The following is a 27,689-nucleotide window of genomic DNA, read 5'->3' on the forward strand; positions in this document are numbered from 1 at the left end:
CGAGCCAGGGCAGAAACCCCTAGATGGCGTTGTGTTATAGCTCGATATTGCATGCTGAAATAGTGCAACACACTGTCCTTACTAGCTTTTTTTGCATGAGGATATTGCTACCCATTCAGAAAAAAGAGTGAGGGAGTTGGTTAAGTTGTGTCACTTTGGTTGTGGCGCTTACTTGATGCATGCGGCCTTATGCTTACCTGCCACTGTCATACCTTGAGTGTAAAGCTCATGGGAACAAGGTGTGGGAAATCGGTGCTTCAGTCACTTAGTTTTAGCTCTGATAATTGACAATGTGTGACTGCAATCGTTTGTTTTCTCTATGACAGTGTGGTGGCGAGTATCTTGGCAGCATGTTTCAAAAACGTTGTTACTTTCATATGTGCACATCTGCCTATCTTAGTAATAGGTCGATGGTTATGTTTTATTGCTCATGAATCAGTGATGAATTAGTGGGGCTGTTTTGATTTTGTGAAATGTGCGAGCACATGTATGTGTACCATGTGTGCGGTCCTGTTTGTCTCTTTGTATATTACTGTATATGTATGTCTGTCCTGTTGTGTGTATAAATATATATTTTGCACCGAATGTACCAAAGGTTTGGGGCTTTCAAAGTCGACCATTAGGCCTGCTCTCTATTTCACTATGTCTCACACACACACATCCTGCTCCTGGCTCCTGACAAATCCTGACAGAACATCACTACATGTTTGCTTGAGAAGCAGATTTCCGGCATGGGCAACAATGCTTCACGTTAGCATAGACATTACATGGTCAGTTTGACATTTTCCATAATGATGCTAATCTGCTGCAAAAGACTGGTAAAACTGGTTACTTGCTTCCCAGTCACACTGCTCTTCTTTCTTAGTACATTTCTGACGGGACCCGGCTCCACTTTTCTGATTTCCACTCTATGCAAAGCTCCTGTGTGTGTGTCTCCATTTCACCCCAATGATTGTAATAAAAGAGAACAAATGGCAAATTTTGATTAACGATACATGACCCTGATTTATAGACGATGAGGATTTTGTACAGAATGAATGTGTAAATAACAAAACGTATTATCACTAAAGTACATTATGAAACAAAGTTTATAAGATACCATTTTTATCATCAATTAATTTCCCTCTTCTTAACTAAACAACCCACCCCTGAACCCAGGGTTCTAACCTGTTCCAGCCAAATATGTAAAAAAAAAAAAAAAGTGTATATATATATATATACATATATTTTGGCAAAGCATACTCCAGATGCTTTGCCAAATGTATATAAATATACATGTGCACAGCAGTTCAGGAAAAGATGAAATGTTAGAAATGGAAAATTAATAATACTCATGGTAAGGTAAAACCACACAAGACATACTATGAATTGTTAACTACATTTAAAATGTGTTGGAAATGTTGGACAATTTATATGTGGATAATTTAGACTCATGGATCACAACTTGATGCACTATCCAGGGGCTGGACTTATTTCCAGTGTTTGAGAGATGAATACATACACATGCAACATAGTTCAAGTTTATACACTACTAAACTAAAATGTTTGACCTAAATATCTACATGTTTAGATTGTATCAAAATAATTCAAGTATAACATTTGAATTTGAATAAATAAAATTCGAATTAGTATTTTAATGATTAGAAAACAAAACAATACAAAAGTATGCCCCCACATATACTTGAAACTTATACTTTCGATATTTATGGCAGTCAAGATTTGATTTAATATATCAAAGTTTCTCGATTGTTCTTCTGAACAATAATGTGAGCTGTTTATTTTTTTCATTCTTGAACTTGTCTGTGGTCTGACCGTCAGTGAGCTGCAGCCACACTTCCGGTAAAAATCGGGCGCAGGGCACACACCTGTCCCAACTATAGATATATATGTGGTCCCAACCGCTGGGTGCTATTCACTTTCAAACTTACGGCTTTTTTCAAACGTAACGACAGTGCGCATGCGCCAAGCCGTGACGTGTCCAGAGAGTGTCAAGCAGAGGATGTGAGCCTGAGCGGGGACTCCGGGGATAAACTTGTGTGCTGAGCTGCGGAGGCTCGACGCGACGCTGTGGAGGATTTAACAACCACTCTCAGTCGTAGGTGTAGGTTTGACTTAGTTACCGTTGCGCTTCAGCTCAGTAAAGTCTCTTTAATTCACTTTTAATTCCGCGACATTGACCGTCGAGCTAAGCCCGCTAGCCACAGTTGAGCTAACCACAGTCGGTAATCTGAGCTGAACAATAGCACGGTCATCGGGTTTAGCTAACATTAACATGTAATCGATGTGGCCGTCGCTCGCTAGACATTTAGCTTAGTTTGACCGTCCACCCCTCGTTAGCTTAGCGTGTAGCCCGGTCTCCAGTCCGTTAGCCGGCAGCAGGAGTGACAGGAGAGGAAGATGTCTCGGAGGAGACTGGACAGTCGCAGCGGACTCTCCGCAGGTCTGCTCGGAGAAACCCAGACCCCGATCAGCACGGAGCCCCTGGACAGTGTATACGAAGTCACCGGAGAGCTGGGGAGGTGAGGACAACATGTCTGACTGCTACTAAACACAGAGGTGCAGAATCTGCACAAAGCCCAGTGGTTGTTCATCCATGCGCTCTTATATAAGTTATCATACTTACATTTATTAAGAGTAGGTGATATTAATTCAGATTGTGAATATACTACTACTTTGAATAATGGTTCCAATTGTGTTGTATTTCATTTCCCAAGATTTATCTTCTGATTGCTCACAACTATCAACTATGGAATCTGATAGTTTACGGGAAAGTCTAATCAGTAGATCAAGCGCACCCTAAGTGTGTCATACACTTCCATTTACTGTATAGACAGTCGAATGCCATAAACTGAATACATGGATAGATACATAGATAGATAGTGCTTTCCATAAGCTGTCAACAAAAGCTTATCCTCTTACTCTAGTTTCACAGAAAAGAGGTAAGATAAATCCTTTTATATTTGGATTGTCTATCGTTCAAAGTAATCCATTTTAAGATGTCAACTTACACTGTGTTCTGGGATTTCTTCATAATCAGCCATGATAAATGTAAACATAGTTTCCTGATCCATTAGTAACCATGGAACTTATCAATTCCGAAGTCACTACTGATATTGTTTTAGCAGCTTATAACACAACACAAAAGAGTGCTGTTCAATATCACAAAAGCAGGCAGATGATGTCGTAACAAATGCGCCTTGGCTTAACAAGCCCTGGATTGCACTGTTGTGAATGTGAAGAATATGTGTAATGAAGGATGCAGTTACTGAACCATATTGTTACATGTTAATAAATGACGGTCAGTTTACCCTCACAAAGACTAAAGATAGAGACACTATTGAATCACTTTATAGATTTAGAGGACATACGAGTTAAAACTGAACCATTTTCACACATGGACAACAGGAACACTTACAGGCAGCTTGACAAATTCCTATCAGTGATCAAGGCAATCGTGTCCATTAACTAATAATTTATAGCAATATATACCCATGTTTATATTGTCTGTTTGTTTAAAGGCTTAGCAAAGATCAAGCAAATCACTGTACTGTGTTCATGTTTAGCTGCATGTGGGTCCTGGACTGTAAGACTTGTTACCAGCGTGAACACGAGGGCCTCTCCGTGCCAGGGGACTGACTTGATCGTGCTACAGTAGACCTTTGTCATGTGTTTGGCACCATGTGTGAGCCATGGCAAAAGCTGATGGTCAATGACCACATCCATGATCCCATCAGTGGTGTGTTTGAAGTAATGTATCACACCCCAAGTACCGTACAACTCTGCTTTCAAAACCGGAGGAAGGAAACAAGCACATGTGCAAACCAGACTTTAAAAAGGAGAAATGACACATAACACTTCTGTTATGTTCTCTCTCTGTGTGTGTGCGTGTGTGCGCATGTTTGTGTGTTGTCGAAACAGGAAGTTTTAAGGTTAATTGTTTCGCTGAAAATGTTCTAGTTCTACATTTGACTTGTTAACAAATGAGAAATTTACAGCTTTGCTAGAGATGGTTTCAAATAAATAGATGCTGCCCTTAACAGGAACATTTCTCACTGCATGTCCTTATTTCTTTGTGGAACCGCATCTCTAAACTATATTTACTATCAACACGTTAGTTGTTACCCTCACCTAGTAGCTTATGTTTCACTCCTTATTGTTTGTAAGCAAGATAACACAAAAACTACTGGATGGATAAGCATGAATTTAGATTTTGTTGCAGATCCATTCTCTATTTCACTTTCTTTTAGACATTTACAATGATATCCCTGGATATTCCTAAATAATGGATTAAGATAAAAAAACATTTTTATTTAAGTCCAATTGGTGGAGGGAGGCATGTGCTCTACTGTTCCATTCTAGATTTAGATGGAATTGGTTTGGGACGACATGCATCAGTTAGCATTGACTGTATCAACACTGAATCAGATGTTTGAGTAATGTGAGAAGATGTCAGAACTAGTAAAATGCTAGTAAGTGGCTGGGCTGTGTATAGACTCGTAAAATTTGACTCACTGTCCTTTTCCAACCAAAGCATGTAATGCAGAAGGATGTAATGATCAGTGTGCCCATTCTTTTGTCAAGGTGTACGTCTATAATCATTTTTGTTTTGTCATCAGAATTCGAATATAATTTTGAATTTTTTCATGAGACTTCATGAAGAGAAAATATTAGGACTCCAGGGGTGGTATTGAACGCTGGAACTGCATAAATACAAGTATAGTAACAGTGATCGGTAGTGCCATTGTTCTATTGTCTAAGAAAAGTCTTTCTGGGTCTAAAACCTTCACAGCCATCGCTATTGGTGCGTAGTTGTTATTTTTAGACGAGTTTTGTTTTTCTTTTGTTGCTGTAATTGTAAGGCCTTGTGTCCACACATAACTTACAACATCAACTTGATGCAAGGTTTTTAGTGAGGATAACATAGATCTAGTTCTCTGAAAAAAAAATCTCTTTACTAACATGCCAGCTTTATGTTTCTATCCCTATCCCTTTATTTAAGAGTATATTCTTTCAGTTTGGGAGCAGGACTTCTTCATTTCATGTTTAGATTTTAAAATGCTTTCACACCAAATCTTGCGTTCAGTTTGTGCTCACACTGTCCACTTGCACTCAGACATGTTGTCGCTCTAACAGATGTGCTACATTCTAGCTGCAGCTCTTCTCCTACTTCTCATGTTGCTTCTGTGCGCATGTGAAATGTCTGCTCTTAGAGTTCTCATCTGCTGTTGGATTTTTCTATTTGCTCTTGGATATTTTTGTGCTACAACTCTGTCAAAATACCCGACTAATAGATTGCCAGGTGTAGTGATGACAAATTAAATTGTCCCACCCTCGTAGGTGCGCTAGCTTAGTTTCTGCAGGCCCAGATTAAAATGTATTATGTGTAATTTACACCATGCTGAGTCCTGTTAATAATTGTGTATAGTTGAATTGTTGCTTTTCAGGTTCATCAGCATGGATGAATCATGACAGTTAAATCTAGCAGCCAGTAGCCACTTGTCTCTGCCCAGTCTCTAATATCATGAGCAATTACCCTGATTATCTCGACATGGTTTCAGTGTTAACACCAGGTCGTGCTTGAACACATAATTCATACGAAAAAGTTAATTTAGTATTAACTAACTTCCAGACAACCTTGTCTTCTCTCTACTACACTCACATACTAGGGATAGTAACCAGACAGACACTTGTGATGTTCTATGCTTAAACATATTGTTTTGTACTACATATTGATTTAACTCTTTTTCTTTGCGGATCTACTTACTAATTCCACAAATGTCTGTTTGTGGAACTCATATTTCACTAACCGCTCTTCTTATAGGCTTCATACTTGGCATGTGTATTCCTCTATTAGTATTATTCTGGTGCGTTTTGGACACGTGATATGTTCAATATTAATAAAAGTGGAATAAACAAGTCAAGTCAAACAGCTCTCTGTAGCAGTCAATGGGGGCAGTGTGTTTTCAGTCTGTGGACTTAGTTGAACCTGTCTTCTTCTATGTCCTTTGGGCAGCGGTCTGCAACTGGGGCAAACTGCTGGTCCAAATCGCTGCCATTTTGATGATATGATTATTTTTTTCACTATATTAAACTGAGACACAGACATACAGCATATTCACTGATCTCTGTCATGGCAATAAACCAGGTAGGATGAATGCAAGTTTTCAAGTTCTGCACACAACATCCAGCACTTCAGCAAGGAAAAAGTGACAATATAGTGTAGAAGTGTTTGAGGTGAACTCACCAATGACAAGGACTTACTCTAAAAGTGGAAAGCAAAAACAGCCCAATCCAAACAGGCATTTTAGTACTTTAAAATGATATAATGAAACTGATCTTTGTGTCTAATATGGTTCTAAATTAATCATATCTCCACTCTCTCAGGGGGAAGTTTGCAGTGGTCAAGCGCTGTGTGGAGAAGGCATCAGGCAAAGTGTTTGCTGCTAAATTCCTTCGGAAAAGGAGGAGAGGCCGCGACTGCCGGGCTGATGTCATTCATGAGATGGCCGTCCTGGAGATGGCCCGTCACAATGCTCGAGTCGTCAACCTGCTTGCTGCGTATGAGACGGATCACGACATCGTCTTAGTGCTGGAATAGTGAGTCCATAACCGAAGGAGTAACATTTTTTTTAGTTTGAACATATGACACATACATCATTAATCTCTTATACTTAACACTGTTAACACTAGCTCAATTGTTCTGACACATAGCACAGTCCTGTAAATGCCTTTTTGAGGTCAAAGTTCTGTTTGTCCTGTGTCAAGGAGCTGCTACACGATCTGCCTTTTATGTAATACCAAGTGGGTATTATATAGCACAGGTTTATTAACACATGTATAATAGGTGTGAAACTCTAAATGAAGATCACTGGACTGAACATTTGTCCTTCCTTGTGGCATATCATTCATCTAGCTGCTTTGTATCATCACAACAGAAACTAGATGTAAGACCAAGATGGTAAAGTGGTTTTATAACCACACCTTACTCAGAGCAAAGTCAGTGTGAACAATTCTAAGACAGTCTGGACAAGGATAAATACCAACTGAGGCTTAAAAAAACTAGAAATGCCATAAAGTCAGACAAGGAATTATTCTGAAGTAGGCCCATTAGAGCATTTCCACAGGTCAAGCAAGCAGCCCATTCCAAACAGGCATGTTTAGAACTGGGACTGAACTAGTTTATCAAAGTCAGATGAATGAGTCTTTCTCTGTGTGTTTAGGTGACACATTTACACACAGTGCTTTACAGCGAATAACAAGAACAGGTTGCTTTGTTGCTCAATAAGACTTAACCAGATGACCCTCTGAAAACAGGTTAAACCACCAGGACATGAATACAGTATATTTATGCTTATTTTTTCAAAAGTCAACCACATCTTAACTACATCAGATGCCACAAAATTGCATCTTGATTTAATATACTTGGAAAGTTGAGTTTGTGTATTTACAACATATTTGTGTTTTCTCTTTGGCCAGTGCGGCAGGTGGAGAGATATTTGATCACTGTCTGTCTGAGGAGCTGCTACCAGAGGCACAGATCACCAGACTGATCAGGCAAACACTGGAGGGAGTCCACTCCCTCCACCAGAACAACCTGGTGCACTTAGACCTCAAGGTTTGACACACATTCACAGTATATAATGCACTGTTTATGTCATGCATAACTTCTATCCTTTTACTGGCTGCAGTGCAAGTGATCTCCATGTTAGAAATGTTTAAAATATAACTCTAAAGGGAATTTTATAAGAGTAGTTATTTCAACAACCTAGTTAACTTTTATAGAAAATGAAGCAAACATGTATTAATTATGTTTTTACAGTGTCATAGGGTCAATATTTTTTTTAGACTTCAACAAACAGCCCTGTTAGAAATACTTTGGTTCCCAAGTTCAAAGTACTTCTTATTTTACCACCACTTCTGCTTTCACAAGATGTGTTTCCTCTTTGTTTTTTTCCCCCTCAGCCACAGAATATTCTCCTGACCAGCCTGTCCCCTCCAGGGGATATAAAGATCGTAGACTTTGGCCTGGCACGTAGATTGGGTGCGGTTGGAGAGCTCAGAGAGATTCTTGGCACACCTGAATATGTGGGTAAGGTGATTGTTCACAAAACAGGCTTTGATTACTCAAAGACACCAGACACGAGCAGACGTCACCAATTTAACCACAGTAGAGTTAGTAACACAGAGTAAAAGATAGATTAGATAGAAAAGGTTAAAGAGAACTAATTTGCTTTATTAGCATTTCAATACATGCGCACATAGAGGCGTTGTCTCTAAATACAGTCCTACTGCTATACAATAACTACTGGGTTTAATCCATTCACGCAGACCACGAGAATCCTTTTTACAGAAGACAACAAGTTTCATGGGAGAGTCCACTAAACACTTTTGGAGTTTCAGGGGTAAACAGCATTGCGGCCAAATCCAGTACGATTGAAGTAAATGGCGACCACTTCTTCAAACGTAAAAAAACAACAGAAAGCATGCTTCTATCCTGTGGTGGCATCGAGTACCCGTAAGCCCAGACATTCAAAGTTGACCCCAAATGGCATCATTTTAGTCTAAATGTCCGCTGTTATCCTCCTCCTAGTAACTGCTGCAGTCACTGCAGCTATCGTGAGTTCTCGCAATACTCTCAAGTTCTCACGTCTGACATGGGCACTGCTGTGGCTTCTCCCTAGCTTTAACAAAAATGATGAATGAATTAATGGTGTTGTTGCTTAGTGGTGGAGATCCCTGAGCTGATGACCTCTGCGGTGGATCTCAGTACCTACTGGGGGCCTATGTTTAGTACATTAGATATTGATTATTGAAATGCCTTATGTTATCACCATGACACTCGTGGTCTCCCATACCTTTACTATTGTCTTGTCTTTAATTCATGTGAGCTTTGTGTTTGTGTATTTTACTCAGCATTTTCCTTCAATGAGTTAAATTAAATCCATGAAAAAGAAGAATGATTCTAAAGATGCAACTAAAACAGCTGTAGCGGTTAAAAAAGAAAGAAGACACATTCTTGCAGTTTTCAACTGACTGCTGACTTTTTCTTTCCTGCAGCTCCAGAGATTCTGAATTATGAGCCAATTACAACAGCGACCGACCTGTGGTGAGTGCTGACTGGAATATCTTCACCAGTTCTTCATAATACATTGTGCTGATTTGAAAGAAACTGTAATTTAATCTCTTGTGAAGGAGACAGTGATACTGCTACACACAGTTTTAACTCTGTTATCCAAACCAAATCATCTGTTCAAATGGAGCTAATCCATTTCAGTGTAAATCCACAAACTACAAAGTAGCTCTGTAACTTTAAAAATATATATATATATATTTTTTTCTGAATTATGATTGATGTTATCTGCTGTCTTGTATGCCTTTATCCCATAGGTGCCTTTGTTTTGACTGTGCCCTTCACACATGTTTTATCCGCAGGAGTGTGGGCGTTATAGCTTACATGCTGGTGACGGGCGAGTCGCCGTTTGTCGGGGATGACAAGCAGGAGACGTATCTGAACGTGTCCCAGGTGAACGTGGACTACAGCAGGGAGTCCTTTTCCAGGGTGTCTGAGCTGGCTGTGGACTTCATCCGCAAGCTGCTGGTCAAGGCACCAGAGTGAGTGAACATTGCAACAGTGTCAGAGCCTCAAAATGCTGATGTGCTTGAAGGATTGGTCATGGTGCACTCTAACTGTGATGACGTCACAACACCTTTCCTTTCCAACTGTGCTTGAGGGGCAGCGATTAGGTGCAGTCTTAGTCTAAATGCTAGGTGTTACTGCTGAGAAAAATGCAACCATACTGATGGAAAAAGGCAAAGAAGAAACACAAACAAAAAAACAGTTTTGGCCCTGGCTTGTTTCCTCCAGGAGCACTTTTGCCTTGACAAACCGGTTGTGGAGGTTTCTCAATAGTTTCCTGCAAAATGCCTAGTCTTTATCAACAGTCTATACAAAGTGTTTTACCATCTGGTAATCTCTATGCTCCCTTATTATTGAGGCGTAATTGAGATGTCTGTCAATAGGGACCTTTTTGCAGACTCTTTTGTCCTTCATGTTGTGCTAGGCATGCTTGCCAAGTTATAAAGTTTGCAGGTAAACGATGCGCCAGCGGAAGTGATGTATTTTCTGGCCGCCATGCGCATTTTACACCTAAGAAAAAAAATTATGCACAAATACAATAAGATATTTTTGGTTAGTTATGAGCATCAATAATATACTTATTATTTAACAGATATAATTAGCAAATAACCGGCATATTAATGAAACCGATTGTCTGTAGGGCTTGATTGACTGAACTCTGGCTGTTACAGTGGTCCTTTCTAAGAGTGTTACATTGTGCTTTGACCACAGGGACCGTCCCAGTGCTGCAGAGTGTATGAGCCATCCGTGGTTGTGGCAGCTGTGTCTGAGCCCCGACTCCACCGCCTTCACCCGCACCACCCGTGAGAGGAGCTGTGGCACCAAGTGGCCAGCGCCATCTGAAGACAAGGAGAACATCCAGGAGTCCCCACACTCGCATGCAAAGAGGTTTCGCTTTGGCGAGGAAACATCCGCCCCTGGGGATGGTGACTTTTGAAAAAGTGAAATGGGAGGAATCGAAGGCTGGGTTGCCCACCTCTTCCTCTGAGTTTTTTAATTATTTTAAGCCCCCACACAAGCAGCCGTGTGCTGCCCCCCACTCAAGCGTATTTAGGTTGTGTTCATATATCACTAATTTGCAAAATTCCAAGATCAACCACTCAAACCAAAGATAACCAGCTATATTTTGAGATCTATCACTGATGCTGTTAAAAGTGTACATGTCTATTAATGCAGTGTGTTTAACCTAAAGTATTTAATTCTTTTCATTGTTCAGATCTTTGCTATTTTCAACGGCTGCATGAGCCGACTATGTTTATCTGTCCCTTTTCTGGTGAAGGCCAGTCATTCTAGGAAAATCTATGCAATACTTCTCTTGTATAGTTAAAACCTTTTTTTAAAACCTGTGAGAAGTTAACTGCACTCTGTCTTAAGGTGGGATGTGAAGTGTTCTCGTTCCAGCTATTGTTAGTGGCACCTGAGCAGAAATGTGTGATATAGAGAGAAGAACCTCTGCAGGCAGGAAGAGTGATCATGTCCTCATGTGGGTGCCAATGGACAGCACCATCGTGGGAAATCAGGTTGAGTTTAAAAGACTAACCTGGCTTTGTATGTTGTGTCTCACACTGGCCACTGTCAGTTTTTTGAGAAGACACACTGCTGTCCATGTCACTCACTTCCCCGCAGCACTTTGACTTGAATAACAACCAGCAGAAGGACACAATAACACACAACTATATAACATTCCTATTATGTTTGCCTTGTCCCCTGATGTTAAACGTTCATGTTCTCCATGAGGGCTCCAGATGAAGGGTTCAAATTAGCTCAGGGCTTCAGAGAAAACTAATTTTAATAACTGGAACCACAATGTAGCGCCCTTCAACAGAACCCGGAGACCTCCACATTCAGTCTTAAGCTTGTATTCAGGTCATTCTGATAGAAACCAATCATGGCACTGTTGGAATCCTTCTTTATCCCCCCTCAGTAATACAAGGCTGCTCAATATAAAACTAATGAGTCATTCACATGCCACACCCAAACATACTCAGAATTTCCTCAGTAAGGCAGGAGAGAAACACAACTTCAGCACTTAGCTTCACAAGCACACGTTCAAAACTGATAAGCACAACAGGACCTATTTCTAAAAGTTTGTCTGATTATGTGTCCTTGACAGGTTCATTGTCTTTGAATCCCTCACCAAAGCCATTCCGTCTGCTTACACAGCGTCAGCATTACAAGCTCCTCTCGTCCCCCTGGCTAAGGGGATTTGTTCCTGGTGTTTTCATCTCAGGGCATGCAGCTCACTCTCTGCGCACTGTTTTCTTTTCCTATCATTATTCTTGTAGGCCTATGATAAAAAATAATAATTATTATTTATGTGTTGAATTTATACTTTATAAATGTTTGTAAATAATGTGCTCACATGTGTTTTAAGAAGGATTCTGGTAGGAGGCAAGTGGTTTTGAACGATTCTGGTGTTATTTAAAACAAGGTGCTGTTGCGGTTACAGTATAATGACTTATAAATGTTGGACTGCAGCGAATTGGGAAGTTGAAAGTAAGGATTAGTTTTCAGGTGGTACTGGGAAGTAAAGAAGGATGAGTCAGGTGGTTTTAGACAAAAGAAGGTGATGAAATATTTAGAGAAGTGCATCTCTTGAACGAAACATGTAAAGGAGCAATTTTTGACAAATGGGACATCTGAGTATTTCCCAAAATGGCGAACTGTTAGTTTGCTTTTGAGATTTGTAGGCATGATGCAAGGTTTAAAAAAACGGAGATTGATGTTTGTCTCAAGAAGTGAAACAGACACACTGTATCACGTGAAATAGGAGGCACTTACTTGGAAGTGGCTGCCAAAAGAGTAACTGTAATGTCATATGTAATGCTGTTCACTCACAGGAAGTGCCATCTTTTGTTCAAGTGATACTTGAATGAAAAAAAAATCCACCACCTCTATAGTGCAGCACCAGTAACTGTGATTGCTGTTAACCTCCAAACATTCCTCTTGTAGTTGCGAGGTGCCAAACGGAATAGGTCCATGTTGTATTTGTTTGTTGTTGTCACCAGCGGAGACAAAGGCCTTTGTGCGGGAGATGGGCGTCTCCAGCCACAGCCATGCTCTCATCTTCATGATGTCATCCTTTCAAACTGGAGCACCACATTGTAAAAGATGTGTTTTCTTCTGTGAGCAGTTTTCGACTCCAAACCAGCAGACTGTCAGATTATGGAAACAGGAGATGCCACATTGTCTCTTTTTACACTGTATGAAGAAATAAGCTTGGATTTTACTTCATCTCAAGAGTGACATCTTTAAGTCTGGTCACATGTTTCTACCTAATACTGTATCTAGATGTGCAATTGCACCTTAAAAATCTCAATTCAGGCTGATTAAGAAAGTTTCTCAAGGGTTAACTTTGAAAAATAAACTTTCAAACTCAGTTGCACAGAAACAAATGAAGCTGCTTTTCCTGTTGCAGCAGAGTCTGCAGGGAGGATGGACTTGTTTTGCAGTGCAGTGATGTCAGGGATCTCTCTACAGGATGACGAAATGCATGAACGGGTCGGACACAAGTGGCTCGTGTTTGCCGGAATTGTTTATCTGTCACTTGAACATGACTTATGCTGTGGTGTAGGTTTTTGTACAACTATTGTACTGTTATTTCCAGAAGCTAGTCACCCGGTGGCCTCGGTGCCTGGTTGCTCATCGTGTGAACGGGAGGTGCTCAGCTGGCGGTCCTGAACTACCACTGATGTCACCTAACACTTTTCTTTAACTGCAGACAGACTGAAGGTCACTGTAGACTTATGTCAAACCAGCCACAAGCACAAGCAAATACATGTTTGAGATGTTTGTTTATTTTGCATTTTATATATATTTTTAATGTATGAGCATTCTGATTGCATCTGAAATGACTAAAAGAAAAGACATAATCTGTGTTATATTCTGATCAACTGCAGGCTAATATGTAGGCATTGCAAAACAAACTGAAAAAGCTCATTAAAGATTGTAGAAAATATCTGATGGAGCATGTGGTCTTTTGTTCATTGAAAGAAAAAACATGTTTTGCTTTTCAGTTCTTTATTTTCTTTACTTTCTTTATCCAAACTGCTGCCACCTGCTGATTCAACAGGGCTGAAGGCGTGATCCATGCTCTGTCACTGGTTAACCGTTAACGGGACAGAAGAGAACAGAGTGGCGTGGTGTCAATGTGCACCAGTCACCAAGCAGATGGTTAGAAGCACAGTGTGTTCCGTTGGCTGTGCAGTAGGTAAACAACCCAACGCTTACACACAAGGAGTAAACACAATGGAATGCCCTGAAGTTACATTCAGTGAAATGAGCTGCAGTCGTCAGCACAGTGCAAAGGTGCTACATACGCTTACAGATACATACAGACTGGAAGACAACATACAAGTTAATACACATGCTGCCAACACTGACAGAAGCAGCGGTCTCATCACATCTCAGACAACTAGCAAGAATGTGTCATTTTACATACAGCAATGTACATTACTATTTGTATATTAACACATAACTGGGGAGCAGGGTCAAATGATTTAAATCAAATTACTAAATACCTTTCATATATTAACTTGTGCATATATTTTGGCAAATGTTTACATCGTGAACAGCATTGATCTGTCTACTTCTAACCTTTTATTTATATAGGTAATTTTGTATATTGTCAAAAACATGAAAAATGTGTTATGAGGAAACAAATCTAATCAACAGTAAATTGAGAAAATTAAAGTTTGTTGATATTTAGAAAAAAGTGACAAAACAAAAAGGTTTAATTGTCAGGAAGTCAGGTGATATGTCAAACAATGTTGTCATAGGAGTTTTAAAGTTTACTCACAGCAGTTGAGAAAATCTCACCTCGACGTCCACATGATCATTAACCTCGTTAAGATTCCACATCCTCCACTACTAAATGAATCTTGAGGGGAGATTGTGTCATTTACGATAAGACAAGAGTAACAATAACAAGCAGATTTGTTTATGTTGGTAACTAAGCAACCTGACACTCAAACAGGAAAGCTCTGACACATTCTTCCCACTGAGGGAATGACAGAACCGGTTTTAATGTTCTGCCTGTGTACGTGGCTTCATCCATCGCCCACTGGTTGACTAGACAATCTAGGATCATTGAAGACTAAACAAGTCTGAGGAAGACATGTTTAGCGTAATGGATGTCCACATCAGCTTTCAAAGGCTGCATTACATTATTTTTAAATAACTATTATTAATATGGATTAATACACAAAAACAAAAGCCTCTAGGAAAGCCCCTGAAAGAAGAGAGTGAATGTTCCATTTATCCAAGGTCTTCTAGCTGAGACTAAGGAAGGCTACCTGATCATTCCCCCTCAGATTGAGGGCATTAAGCAGCAGAAAGGAAACATAACACACCAGCATCTGTAACATGCTCTTAAGTCTGAACCCTGAAATCTCCAGAAGACTATCTAAAGCGCTCAGTGATGCTTGGACATTCAGTTTTCAGGTTTCTCTGTGTGTAAGTGTATGCATGTCCATCTATAGTTATGAGGGCCGATTTTGCCAAACCATCATTGTGAGGACATTTTGGCTGCTCCTCACATATGAGATATAGGGTAAGGGGCTAGGGAATACGTTATGTCAATGAGTGTCCTCACAACTATAGAGAGGCGTGCGTGTGCGCTCTTCATGTGCTCATGGCCACTCCGAACCACACTCAAAACTCCTGGATGACCCTGAAGTGGTTCTCGATGGAGGGCTGCTCTTCCTCAAAGTGCAGCTTCTTACTCGGACAGGCCCCGAACTCCTCCAGGGTTTTGATGAAGTGTCCATGCTCGCGGCCCACCCAGGCCCGCATTGGGTCGCACACCTCATAAGGGGTTACATGGGCGTGAATTGACACCCCACTGGCAGCGAGCTCCTTCAGCACCCGCTTGTCTGTCACCCAGGTCTCACTGCCCCCCGGGTGGCCACCGTCCAACCAGTACATGGCAGAGAGGCATTTAATGAAAGGGGACATCTGCGGGTCAGCGCGGGCCCCGCCCAGCTCGTACAACATCTGGTTCAGCACCACGCAGCCTTTGCTGAAGCCAACCAGCATCAGTGAAAACTCTGAGGGGATGCCATCAGCACCTCCTTGTGGCTGGAGGGGGTTTGGAAGGTTGGCTCGCTCCATGCCGTTGCTCAGTAGAGCCCTGCAAACAGAAACACCAGATTCAATGCAAGGAATCATTCCAGCAGTACAGGCTGCAGTACGTCCTAATGTTATAAAGCTCATGCAGATGTTGTGATACCTTCAGAGTCTATGGACATTTTTGAGGCATCTACCTTTGACTATGTGTCTCTCAGACTATTTGCAACTTCTCTTTGACAGTTCAGCTTTTTGAACGTTTGGAGGGATATCAAACAAAATAGCGTTGGTACTACTTATTAAATTCATCATATTGTTTCTATTTCTCAAAATGATTAGTGTGTCAGCATCTACAGTATACGCAGCTATACATTATAAGTAAATAACACAAGTAAATCATGAAGCTGAATGTGTCCGTCGGCTTTAATACTCAACTGGTTCCTGGTATTTACTGATGTACTGTAAAGTGCATTATTTTGTATATATAAAAAAATCATCCTCCTCATTTCCAGTCTTTGTGCTTTCATATTTAACATGACCGATATGAAAGAGAACCATTGTATCATATGACTCTGACCTTTCCAAATGAAAAGGACTATTTATTTTCAAATGATAGCATGTGATGTCATCTGAGTCATATAAATAAAATGAAGGCTTCTATTCAGCATAATGAACCTCTCATGTAAACAATAATTACAGCACAGTTTAAGTGTAGGAATTTATAATGTGCTTACTGTATGTTCTAAAGCTAAATGTGTGAGAATGGAACCTTCACGTCACCTCTCTACCTAATGAGTGTGTGAGATGAAAGTGTCTTCACTTCAAATAGGCTAAAACTCATCATGTAAAATAGAATCCAGCAGACATGAGCAGAAAACAAGGCCAGAAACCTGAGATGTCGAAACGCTCCAAAGTCAGGTGAGTACTCTGGTGCCCCGAACATGTTGCTCTCCACAAAGTTGCGGTAGCAGCTGAACTTGTGGAGATACATGCGTGAGGCTCTGACCACCCAAACGTGTTGGTCGGGGAACCGTCTGCCCAGAGTGAGGGCCACCTGCTCCAGACTCCAGGAGAGCCACAGAGCTCCCTCAGGCTGCACGGCCATCTCCTCCTGGAAGTTCTGCACAAACAACACACACAAATAGACTCTTACAATCTAAATACATGTTGTACCTGCACACACTGGATTAACGCAGAAAGTAGGATATGGTCATGTAGCCATGACTCTGCATTTACTTGTGTCTAAGTATAATCAGCTGATCCTGCAGTCTGTCTAAAATTAGTCTGTTTGCACAGATCTTACACAGCTTCACACGATGCAACGAGAGCATGTTGTATAACTTAACTCTTGTTGGGGAGGAGATGGATTTGCAGTGGCTAGGTCAATGGGCCTTTAAACACTTAAAACCTTAAGACAGGACACACACATATTTATTTCTCCATGATATCATACAAGTCGTTTTGTATCTGTGACCAAAAGACACCACTGCTGGTCACAGCCGTGGTGAGTCTGCCCTTTGGTCCACCTAATTAGTTCCATCAGCAGCTTCTTCTCAGTGTGCTGTCACACTGTCGGTGTGTGGTCCAGAACACAGAGGCTTCATTCTTTTTATTTATATGGAATCGTGCGGTGACGGCGTCCAGTGTATATGAGCATCTCCTGGGAAATACCAGGACACTGTGGGAATATTAACACTTGTGGAGAAAGTTGCCTAATGAATTGCAGATGAGGACAGTGAACAGAGGAACTGGACACCTGAAAAGCCAGAATTAATGAAGGAGGCTCTTTAACCCGCTAGATAATTTGAAAAGAAAGACAAGTGTGATGCCTGAGCTTCTGTCACTCATCTAGACACATGCACTCGATGAGTAAGAACTCTTCAACTTCCTTAAACATTTAAACAAAGGATATCTGACACAGCTTTGTACAATCCAAAAGCTGCAGCCATCACAAGGCTGGCACACAACTGCACATGTGTTCAGAAACACCCCTCCTCTTTACTGATCGCCTAGCAGTTTCTCCAAACACATTTCTTTTTTTAATTATGATGTTTCATTCTGAAAAGATAATTCTTCAGGACACCTTGAACAGTGATATTGTTTGTCATTGATGAAAATAAAATCATCGACCTCTGTTGGTGGCTGTAGCGCACAGATGCCTAGAAGTTCAATGTGCATCTTAATGTTATGCAGTAGTGCAGCATCTGCATCTAGACTGCAAAAATAAAGAGGAAATTAGCGCATTCACAAGAGTTTCCATCACTGCTAATCTGAACCTGAGCCGATTAAAACCTGGGACTACTGCCATCATTTGACCCAGGGGTGAATTCTGATTGTATCCACTCCCACTGCAGACACAAGCCAGAGGTTATCTGGAATAAGTGGATTTTTTGACCAGTGGAAAAGGGGGATTATTGGATGGGACAAAGTCAAAGTACACTTTAAATACATTTTGTCATAGATGGTTTTTGTCATTTTAGGTAGTTGTTATCACACTTATGTGTATTCAAGTGTTCATTTTTCTAACAAGTTTGTTTTTAATTAGTTATAAATTATATAAAAACAGGGTGAAACATCAGGATTGACAGCTCAGTTGTCTAATAAATAATGTTCTTAATACAGTGAATAGGTAAAGGGTACGACCGATTCCTGATTTTCACGTTGTTATTATGTTCACACATATTAGATTCAGCCAACATCTTTGTGTTGCAGAATATCTGAATGGATATATAGTGTTTTGATACTCTCACTATAGTGTTCATTTAGTGTGCAACATATAACTGTCCATTATTTGGTGATTCCAAACCATAAACTCCTTAAACTGTGGTATTCTGGATATTGAAGTTTTGTTAATTTTGAGCTTTACTCAGATAAAAACAATGACAGTTTTAGCTCTTACCTCGGTGTTTGACTTTGAAAACACTGTTCGAGCCCACAGCCAAATACACAAACAGCAATATCTGCAGTGACACCACGAATCACAATGCACCCATGGGCCCACATGTCGTTATTGTATGTTCCTGATGCGCAGTATATGCTGTGTGATAGGATTTGATTTTGTGATGACAGAAGTGCTGCTTTCAGTGGAATGCTTTGACTTCATCACTAAGCTCTAAACAGACTTTAATGAACATCCATCAAAATAAACTTCAATTGATATCAAACATCGCTGAAAGCCATCCAGTGCTACAGGGTCAGATACCTAACCTCACACGGGGAAGTCCTCTCTCAGATTTGTGTCCTAAAGTTACAGCAGACTCATTACTCTCCCAGTGAGAGGAAACCTAACCTATTATAACAGGAGCCCAACAGTGCTTCTCCACTTACTGCCTACGGTTATGTGCAGGTCATTGTTCCCTGAGCTGGGTTCTTATGAAGCAATGAAACAAAAAACATCACTTTCTCTGCTTATAATCTTTAACAGTAACATGTGACACCAATTAGGTGTCACATGCTTTGTAAAAGCCATTAAAACTTAACATCTGCAAGATAGGCATCAGTTGTCCAATAAGGGTCATATATATTCACTGTTCATTTACAGTATGTGAGCTATGTGGTCTTTGCACTCAAAGTTTAGTGTTCATGGTCTTTACAATCAGTCTGTAAGAAACAAAAATCCCGTTTGAACTTGAATCAGCTTTTATCTCACAGGTAGTACTGGAGCTGTGCAGAAACAATCACCTCTGACAAGAGTTTACTGGTTTGTCTCAGGTTCACTGTGGACATCAGTGAATATCAATCAATCAAATTATATTGGTATAGCCCATATTATCAAATCACAAATTGCCTAATGGGGCTTAACAATTAGCGACTTCCTCTGCCCTTAACCCCTCAATAAGAGAGGGGGAAAACTGCAGGAATAACATCAGATAGAATCGAAAATGTGGGACTAAAGATGATCGAATCATTGTGACGACTTTTGATTGACAGCTCCAATGATCGTGAGTCTGCGAACCCTCACCCCCCTGGATGACTTTAGATCCCTCCTCCATCCCACTCACCTGTATATCTCCGTGGAAAAACACCACATGCCTGCTGCTCTTCTCCTCCGGGGCCGGGTCCCCCTGGTTGTGTGAGTGACGCCGCAGCAGCAGCAGGTCGTTCACTCGGCTCGGGGGGGCTCCGGGCACCGCAGGCAGCCTCTGCAGCGGGCTCCCGGAGCACGCATCTCGGCTGGCCGCTGCTCGCAGCCCCGGCGGAGGCTCGGAGGATGTCGCTGCGACAGAGGTCATTGCTTTGGCCACAGTTGACAGAGTAGCACCCACCGCAGCTGCTCGGGGAGGAAGCAGCGACGCTCAAATAAATCGGAAAAACGACTTCTTTCTTACCGCAATCGCTCCATGTTGCTGCTGCTGGACGCTAGCGTGGTAACTATCGATAGCTGTTCTTTGCTAGCGCCGCAGCATCACGTTATCTGCAGCTAACATCAAAGCCTCGTCAAGATGCTAAAACCACAATATGTCGCTTTACACACCGTCTTCTACCCGTCGTCTGTCTCCAGCTGGGACAGTTGGACACCTGAAACGTAGAGTTTGTCTCATGATGACAGTGTTTACCGTTTCCTGTCCACCCAGAGGCGCTGTTTGTCTAAACACGAGCACGGAAGCTGCTTAGCAGTGGTGCGCATGTCTGTTCTGCTCCACAGACACCGGAGCGTAGAGAGGATGCACTTCTTTGTACTTCCGCGTTCGGCAACAACACACTTTCCGTTCAGGCAGAGGCAAGGCAGTTTTATTTATAAAGCACATTTCATACACAGAGGTAGATTCAGATTGATTTGCCGGGTAATTTAAGAACACCACAGAAATACATTTAAAATAAGTCAATTTAAAATGTAGAAAGCACAGTTTAAAATAAAGGAAGTAAATATACCATTTTAAAGTTTAATGCCAACTTCAACTTTTTTAAGCAGTCTGGTGAGGGCTGAGGATTAATTAACTATATAGAAACAAGTGAGAGGAAAGTGTGATTGAATAGAGAAAGGATTACACTAATGAATAAAATCATATTTAACCTGCATGTAAAATATGCAAAACAGTCATGAAACACGTTATCCATAGACTCACATATGCATTCATACTTAAATAAAAACAATATTTCATTCAAAATACTTCATACTAAATACACAGAGTGAGAAAAGACTATACAACATGTTTCAGGTTAAAAACAAAGTGCTCCGTCTTTCTGAGACGTTTTCCAGTCGGTTGTAAACAGGAGTGAAGCATCTTGCACTGAACTCTCACGTCATTAGCTACTCATGCTACTTGTGTCGTGGAGCTGGACGAGCGTGGATTGGCTGCTGCACTGAAGTCAGAAAACTCAGTGAGTGTTTTCCTCGTGATCTGCACATGTCACTTCTGAAAGAGATATCAACCAATGTAGGTATGCCCAGTTCCGTGACATGTTTCTAACCTGCGTGCATCAGGTCCATGAAGTGAGTTCGTTTACACCAGGCTGGACTTTGAACTGATCTGTAACAGACACACACCACTGATATGGAGCAGCGCTACTCAGTGTAATAACAGTTCCCACAGGCCACATCGGACGACTCTATTCAACTCTTGGAATCATTGAACTTCCAAATCTAACATATGCAGGAGACGAGTGTTCATCAGTTGAAAGGTAACCTGGACTCTGCAACATACTGTGACTCACATGTTACACTGATTTACACCACTCCAGAAACTTACATTAGATTACTTAAATTGCACATCAGATTTTGATGAACAAATTATTAAAGTTGAAAATTTGTTGAGAACAAAATTACATAACAACTGTCATGAAAACCACAATCATCGACCCATTGTGGGCTGGATTCAAAACCACACCGATAATCAAAGCACAATTTCATAATGTGACTCAGTAGTGGGTATGGCCCCCACGTGCTTGTATGAACTCATGAGGGCCACATGAGGCTGGGCAGGAGGAACCCAGTGCCCACTGCACCTTCTTACCTAACCGCAGTCAGGCTAACATTGGCTATGACATTGAGGTCTGTGCGACCCTCCAAGGATATGCCTCCCCAGGCCATCACTGACCCACCGCCAAACTGGTCATACTGGATGATGTTACAGGCAGCATAACGTTCACCCCAGCTTCTCCAGACTCTTTCACGCCTGTCACATGGGCTCAGTGCGAACCTGCTCTCATCTGTAAGAGAACGGGGGCCAGTGGTCGACCTGCCACTTCTGGTGTTCTCTGGTGAACGCCATCAAGCTGCACAGTGCTGGGCTGTGAGCACAGGTCCCACTAGAGGACGTCAGGCCCTCATGTCATGCTCATGGAGTCTGTTTCTGACAGTTTGGTCAGAAACATGCACACCGGTAGCCTGCTGGAGGCCATTTTGTTGGGCTCTTGAGGTGCTACTCCTGTTCCTCCTTGCACAAAGGAGCAGATACCGGTCCTGCTGCTGGGTTAATGCCCTCCTTATGTCTCCTTGTGTAACAGCTGGTCTTCTGGTATCTCCCCCATGCTCTTGAGAATGCACTGGGAGACACAGTCAACCTTCTTGCGACCGCACGTATGTGCCATCCCGGAGGAGCTGGAATCTGTTACTTGTTCTATGGTTAAAGGCTGCTCCTCAAACTATTGATGGACTGTTGATTAAAAGCAATTATTCATCTGAAATAAACAGTTGACACATAGCATGTTCTGTTCTATGGCCATAGAGAACTTATCCACTATCAGCGACAAATAGCCAAGATGATATAATTGCCACAAATGCACATAAGGGCAAACTTAAATGAACAGGTACAAAAATGAAAAATAAATAAATATCAGTCACATTTTAAGTGAAACTGTGTCATTTTTGGTGCGCATGTAGCCACAGGTTATGATTATGAGATGGATGGATAAAAGCTAAAACTACAGAATCACAATTTGTCATACGGAATCATTGAGTCAGCCGAGTGAGACTAGGTTCAATTACACAGTGATATCTCTGTAAAGTTAGCTTACACTGGCCAATAGAAGCCACTATAGGCAACTGGTTGTACCAGACCAAGTCTCACAGTAAAAGCGAAGCCTCTTAGTGTATTGAACTGAGAAGCAGTGTGCTTTAATGCTTGTGAATTCAACTATTCATTTCAAGAGGAACATTACTGTCTTACTTGAACATTTGTCTTGATGCATTGGAGTTAACACATTCATTATCTTGGCTATTTCTGTCCAGTTTAATTTTAGTTGTGAGTGGAAAATTATAAATCACTATGCTTTTATTTAGCCTTTTTTCCCAATATTGTCAGTGCACCTCATATTTAAGTCCTGCACTCTTTGCAACAGACTAAGAAGTAAATCAGTGTTATCACTATTGCAGTAACATGGCGTCCAGCTCCTTAGGCAGACGACTGGTGGCTTGTCTCCTCAACGTTTCTGAGGCTCGCCGGAAAGACCTTGTGGAGACTGTGGCCACGGCAGCTTTGTACAACACCGAAGGCAAGTACACTGTTCGTCTGTATCAGGAAACATATGAGTTATGACTTACATGTCAAACCTTGGCTTTTGTGAAAGTAGCTTTTAAGTGCACAAGCTCTGCATCTTCCCCACAAATTCGGACCCACGATACATTCAATATTATTCAAATTTGAATAAGACGACCATGCTCTGTAGCAGTTTGTGGGGAGGGGGCAGTGTGCCTTTAGTCTGTGGACGGAGTTGAACATGGCTTCTTCTCTGTTCTCAGATAAACTACAGCTGCGGTCGCCAACTGGGTCAAACTGCTGATCAAAACTGTCTCCCCAGCAATATTGTCTGTCCCGCCAGATCATTTAGATAATTTGATTATTTTTATTACACCATATCAGACTGACACAGACATTCACAGGAATCACTGGTGCTGATGTCTGTCATGCCAACATTCACAGAATTCCTTCCTCTTTAGCAAGTTGTTTTCGAAGTAAAAGCCCAACGTTTGTTTTGTTGCTGTAATGCTTTATATTGAGCTGAATTATGGAGATTTTATTTTGAAAAGTCATGAAGATGTTTAAATAACATGTGTACCATTAGCTGTTTGATTGAGTAACAACAGCTTAAAAAAAGATTCTGCTGATGTTTTCATCTTGCTTTTTGTTTCCATTAATTCTTTGAAAACGGTTTGTCAAAATAGCGCAATTAGTCATGTGATATGTTGGACTGGTAAGATCCTCTCTGTGGAGCCTCCGTTGCTCGGGGGTGAAAGGTAACATTTGTCAGCAAATGGGGACAGTCTAGTTGCATCGGTTTGACACAATCTTTCTTTAATGCAGCCTCCGAAGGATGCAACCCCTGAATCGAGACTGTGACCACACTGCCTGTCGAGCAATACACTCATAGTTTAACAACAAAAACATGATTTTACATCAGAATTGTTTGTAATTGCTATTCATCAGGTGCTAGACGAGAGGGGACCACAGTGCTGAACATCTTTAATGATCATGACTACAACCGCTCGGTCATCACCATTGTGGCCAGCATTGACTCCATCAGTGAGTAGTGAATCTTTATATTTGTTTGCCATTTTTCATTTATTTTGCTGCTCTGAGGGAAAGATAGACACTTTGTCTTTGTTGTATTTCTGCTGCTACAGTAGGGATTCATTTTCTGTGCCCTGTTTTTAAATCCTCTGAGGGGAATTTAATCCTTTAATAAGCTTTGTCAGGGATTTAAACACAAAAAAATCTGGATGAGCAAAGCTCATAGTGAAAAGTTTATCTTATTGAATACGTATCCGAAACACAACCTTCTGACAATGAAGACAAAGCTGTGAAGGGTTAGACTTCTGTACTCTACGCTCTCTTAAACACAAATTAATCCACCTAATCTAATGCACAAAACTGTAACACAACAAAATAACTGCATCAGATAATCAAAAACATTTCACGCACATCACATCTGGGCTTCACTTTGACAGAATATCTCATGCACCTTTTGTTTGATTTGTTTTATGTCTTTCAGGGGAGGCAGTTCTGTCTGCATGCGAGAAAGCCTGCGGGCTGATTGACATGTGCGCTCACAAAGGTGTGCACCCGTGCATGGGTGCTGTCGACCTCATACCCATCTACCCACTGGGGGAGGAGGTGCGAGTGGAGGAATGTGCTAAGGAGGCTCGAGGTGAGATGCCATTTGTGCATGTTTGTGTTTGTGTTTGTGTCACATGTAACATATCATAGCCGTTTTGAAACAAGAACTCCGGAGGTTTTCCGCACAATTTGATTCCCCCACAAGAACATTGCAGCAGTCGGCTCTCTGCTCAGACGCGTTCCCAACAACACAGAAATCTCTGCAGCGTTCAGGTTAGGGCTGGTGCAGGCAGAGGAAGGATGTAATGTATTAATTCTGCTGTGGAGAGCACATGTTTTTGTTTTCAGCAAATCAACACAGGCGTCTGCCCTCATCACCACAAACTCTTTTTTTCATTTTTGCAACTGTTGAGTGTTAAACGTCATCAACGTATTGGTCGCAGTTAACCCTGCGGAGGTCCCCCTGCTGTTCTCTCACATTGGCTCATTCAAACATAATCCAGACTTTTTACTGGAGCCCTAGCAGAGAGAACTCTGGGAAAAGTCTGGAAGCTCTCACCCGGACGTTTGCTTTCTCACAGCCCTTCCTGAGTATGTCTGGAGAGGTAGTGGCTAATGATGTGAAATCTTTTGCTTCCTGTGCTTCTGATTATTTTCACAATTTAGCAGCTGACTTAGCAGCCACGTGTCTAGCAGAGGATGAGCAATAACTCAGCATGTGGCCAAGTGTGCATGTATGTGTGCATGCATGTAACAAATGGCCCATGTCTCTGTATTTCCCCCTCTGTCTGAATTGTATTCCCTCAGGTGTGTTTAGTCTGTCACGCTCCTCTTGCTCCTGTGTCTTTGAAAGTGCATATGATAACATGCACTCCATTTGTCTAATTAACTAACATGTCTGTGTACTCGTCCGGGCTCAGCTGTGGCTCAGGGACTGATAGAGAGGGTCCATGGCACCACTGCCTTCCTGTTTGGCTGGGCAGACTCCCCCCTTCAGCGCGGGCTGGCACAGAGGAGGAAGGACATGGGCTGGTTCAAGAAGACGACAGACTTGCAGGTGATCCAGGTTGACATGGGGCCGCAGCCACAGAAAAGATACGGCCTCACAGGTGAGACAGAGTGTGCCAAAAATGTAAAAATGAATCTCCCAGACATGCTGACGTATGTACATTTTTGAGCCTGAAGGGCAGGTTACAATATGTCTTTGCTAGGATAATACAATGCTGTTGACTTTATCTCTGTATTTATACAAAATTGTTGTATGTTCCAGCCTGACCACAGGCCACCTCTCTCCTCTAGTTTGACCAGATTAATGGCAAATCAACATAGCCAAATAAGATTGTAACAATGCCCCAACAATACAAAACTCACATGAAATATGTAAGATAAAAGAGCTCTAAAGCCAGGTGGACTCTGTTTGCTATGAGCCCAATTTTGAAACAATTTCTGATTCATGTGACTCATTTTAGAGTTGGAACAATTTTCAGTTTTGTTGTGTGACGTAATCAGACTAAAATGTCAAAATGTCACATTATTATTTATTATTATTATCATTCTTTCTCTAGTTTTAAGTCAGATTTTTGCTCATGAGAGAAGGTTGTGGATTAAAACTCTTCTTTATGGACAGAAAAAGACAAATACTTGATGAACAGCCAGCAATGTCTAACAAAACTGTTAATTGCATTTTCTCACAAAGAAAATCAAAAACAAGTGTTCTGTAGCTCTGCATTGTCTGTCCTCTAGGCGTTGGGGCCAGTCCATACGTCATGAACTGCAATGTCACGATCGACACTCAGGACATCGCCATAGGACGTAGCATCGCCACAGCCATCAGGACGTCGACCCCTGGGGGCGTACCAGGGGTGCAGGTGCTGGCTCTGCCACATGAGGGTGCTGTGGAAATCGCCTGTAATGTCGAAAGCGTGAAGGGGAGCCTGCCTACTCACATGGGTGCAGATGAACCCTGGCCGTGTTTCAACATTGAAGGACAGCCTTACTATCATGCCCCGGCTTCTTTCATCACAGCAAGAGTCATGGAGCTGGCAGGGAGGCAGGGGGTTGGCACAAAGGGCACAGCGTTGGTAGGGTTCACTCCCCATGAGTGCAGGGGCTTAGCAGAGTTAGCACTGTCTCAAGGGATTGCTGAATTCTGGAAAGAGAAGCGCAGGATCCGTATGTAAAAAATCTTTGCCTGAACCTTTGAAACCTCAAATAAAGTAGCACAATCTTTGTTTTGTGTCACTGTTATTATCAAGACAAGTCATCGCTTGTTCAATCTACCACACCTCTGTTACCATTTATCACGTTTTCATGCATGTGCTGCACATATGTAGTTGAGTTTACATGACAGTTTACCTCTAAAAATTCCGAGTAATTTGTGACTGAGTAGGTCTGATTTTGCATAGAAGGACAAATCAAATCAAATCAAAGTTTATTGTCACATGCACCAATGACAGTGTCATCGGAGCAGTGAAATTCTTGTGACATGACAGGCAACATCTACGCAGTAGACACACAAGGGACTTTTTCAGCTGTCGCTATCTGCTTTTATTTGCGGTAGCTATCTAGTGTGACGGTCTGTGCTTGTACTGCTGCTCTTTTCACTCATCTCTCATGACTGAGGCTTGGTAGAACAATTAAACTTTATTCTCTGTAACCACAAATGGAACACAATCATTCGGTGTAGTGGAAACTGCATCTCTCTGACACGTGATCGTATAGATTTGCCATAAACTACTATAAACACACATACCTGTAACCACAAATGGAACACAATCATCTATAAAAGAAAAGTTACAAAAAATGCATATTATTAAACACTAAATTAACCATAATTAACTAAAACACTGACAGACAGAAGGGACACAACTTACTCGGTGTAGTGGAAACTGCATCTGAGGGAAAAAAGAGGTTTTCTCCCGCTAATCCCCACTAATCCCCGGAAGTTCCTGTTGTGGCCCTTCAAAATAAAATAAACACGGCAAAATAAA

The 27,689-nt window shown here is 41.5% G+C and overlaps 3 protein-coding genes across 7 annotated transcripts; 2 read left to right on the plus strand and 1 right to left on the minus strand.

Moving 5' to 3' along the window:
* The first annotated feature begins 1,985 nt into the window (after positions 1-1,985).
* Positions 1,986-13,595, plus strand: stk17b (serine/threonine kinase 17b (apoptosis-inducing)). Its single transcript, XM_061087975.1, has 7 exons — positions 1,986-2,519; positions 6,385-6,597; positions 7,477-7,615; positions 7,963-8,089; positions 9,058-9,106; positions 9,433-9,612; positions 10,349-13,595. The coding sequence occupies exons 1-7, from the start codon at positions 2,398-2,400 to the stop codon at positions 10,572-10,574; spliced, it is 1,056 nt and encodes a 351-aa protein (XP_060943958.1). The 5' UTR covers positions 1,986-2,397; the 3' UTR covers positions 10,575-13,595.
* Positions 13,415-20,290, minus strand: c16h2orf69 (chromosome 16 C2orf69 homolog). Its single transcript, XM_061087976.1, has 3 exons — positions 19,705-20,290; positions 16,594-16,823; positions 13,415-15,767 (listed from the first exon to the last, which is right to left on the minus strand). Exons 1-3 carry the CDS (start codon positions 19,933-19,935, stop codon positions 15,290-15,292), a joined length of 939 nt encoding a protein of 312 aa, XP_060943959.1. The 5' UTR covers positions 19,936-20,290; the 3' UTR covers positions 13,415-15,289.
* A 651-nt stretch (positions 20,291-20,941) lies between these two features.
* On the plus strand, positions 20,942-26,929 carry ftcdnl1 (formiminotransferase cyclodeaminase N-terminal like 1). Of its 5 annotated transcripts, XM_061088164.1 has the most exons (7): positions 20,946-21,025; positions 21,129-21,325; positions 23,019-23,137; positions 24,070-24,165; positions 24,635-24,790; positions 25,620-25,808; positions 26,443-26,929. In XM_061088164.1, exons 3-7 carry the CDS (start codon positions 23,023-23,025, stop codon positions 26,877-26,879), a joined length of 993 nt encoding a protein of 330 aa, XP_060944147.1. In that variant the 5' UTR covers positions 20,946-21,025; positions 21,129-21,325; positions 23,019-23,022; the 3' UTR covers positions 26,880-26,929. The 5 variants fall into 5 exon arrangements, with proteins under 5 accessions (XP_060944151.1, XP_060944149.1, XP_060944150.1 ...); XM_061088168.1 differs by lacking the exon at positions 21,129-21,325 and having other exon boundaries at positions 20,942-21,085; XM_061088166.1 differs by lacking the exon at positions 21,129-21,325 and having other exon boundaries at positions 20,942-21,025.
* The last annotated feature ends 760 nt before the right edge of the window (positions 26,930-27,689 follow it).

The sequence above is a fragment of the Limanda limanda genome, chromosome 16, assembly GCF_963576545.1.
Source record: "Limanda limanda chromosome 16, fLimLim1.1, whole genome shotgun sequence".
In the NCBI taxonomy this organism is placed as follows: Eukaryota; Metazoa; Chordata; class Actinopteri; order Pleuronectiformes; family Pleuronectidae; genus Limanda; species Limanda limanda.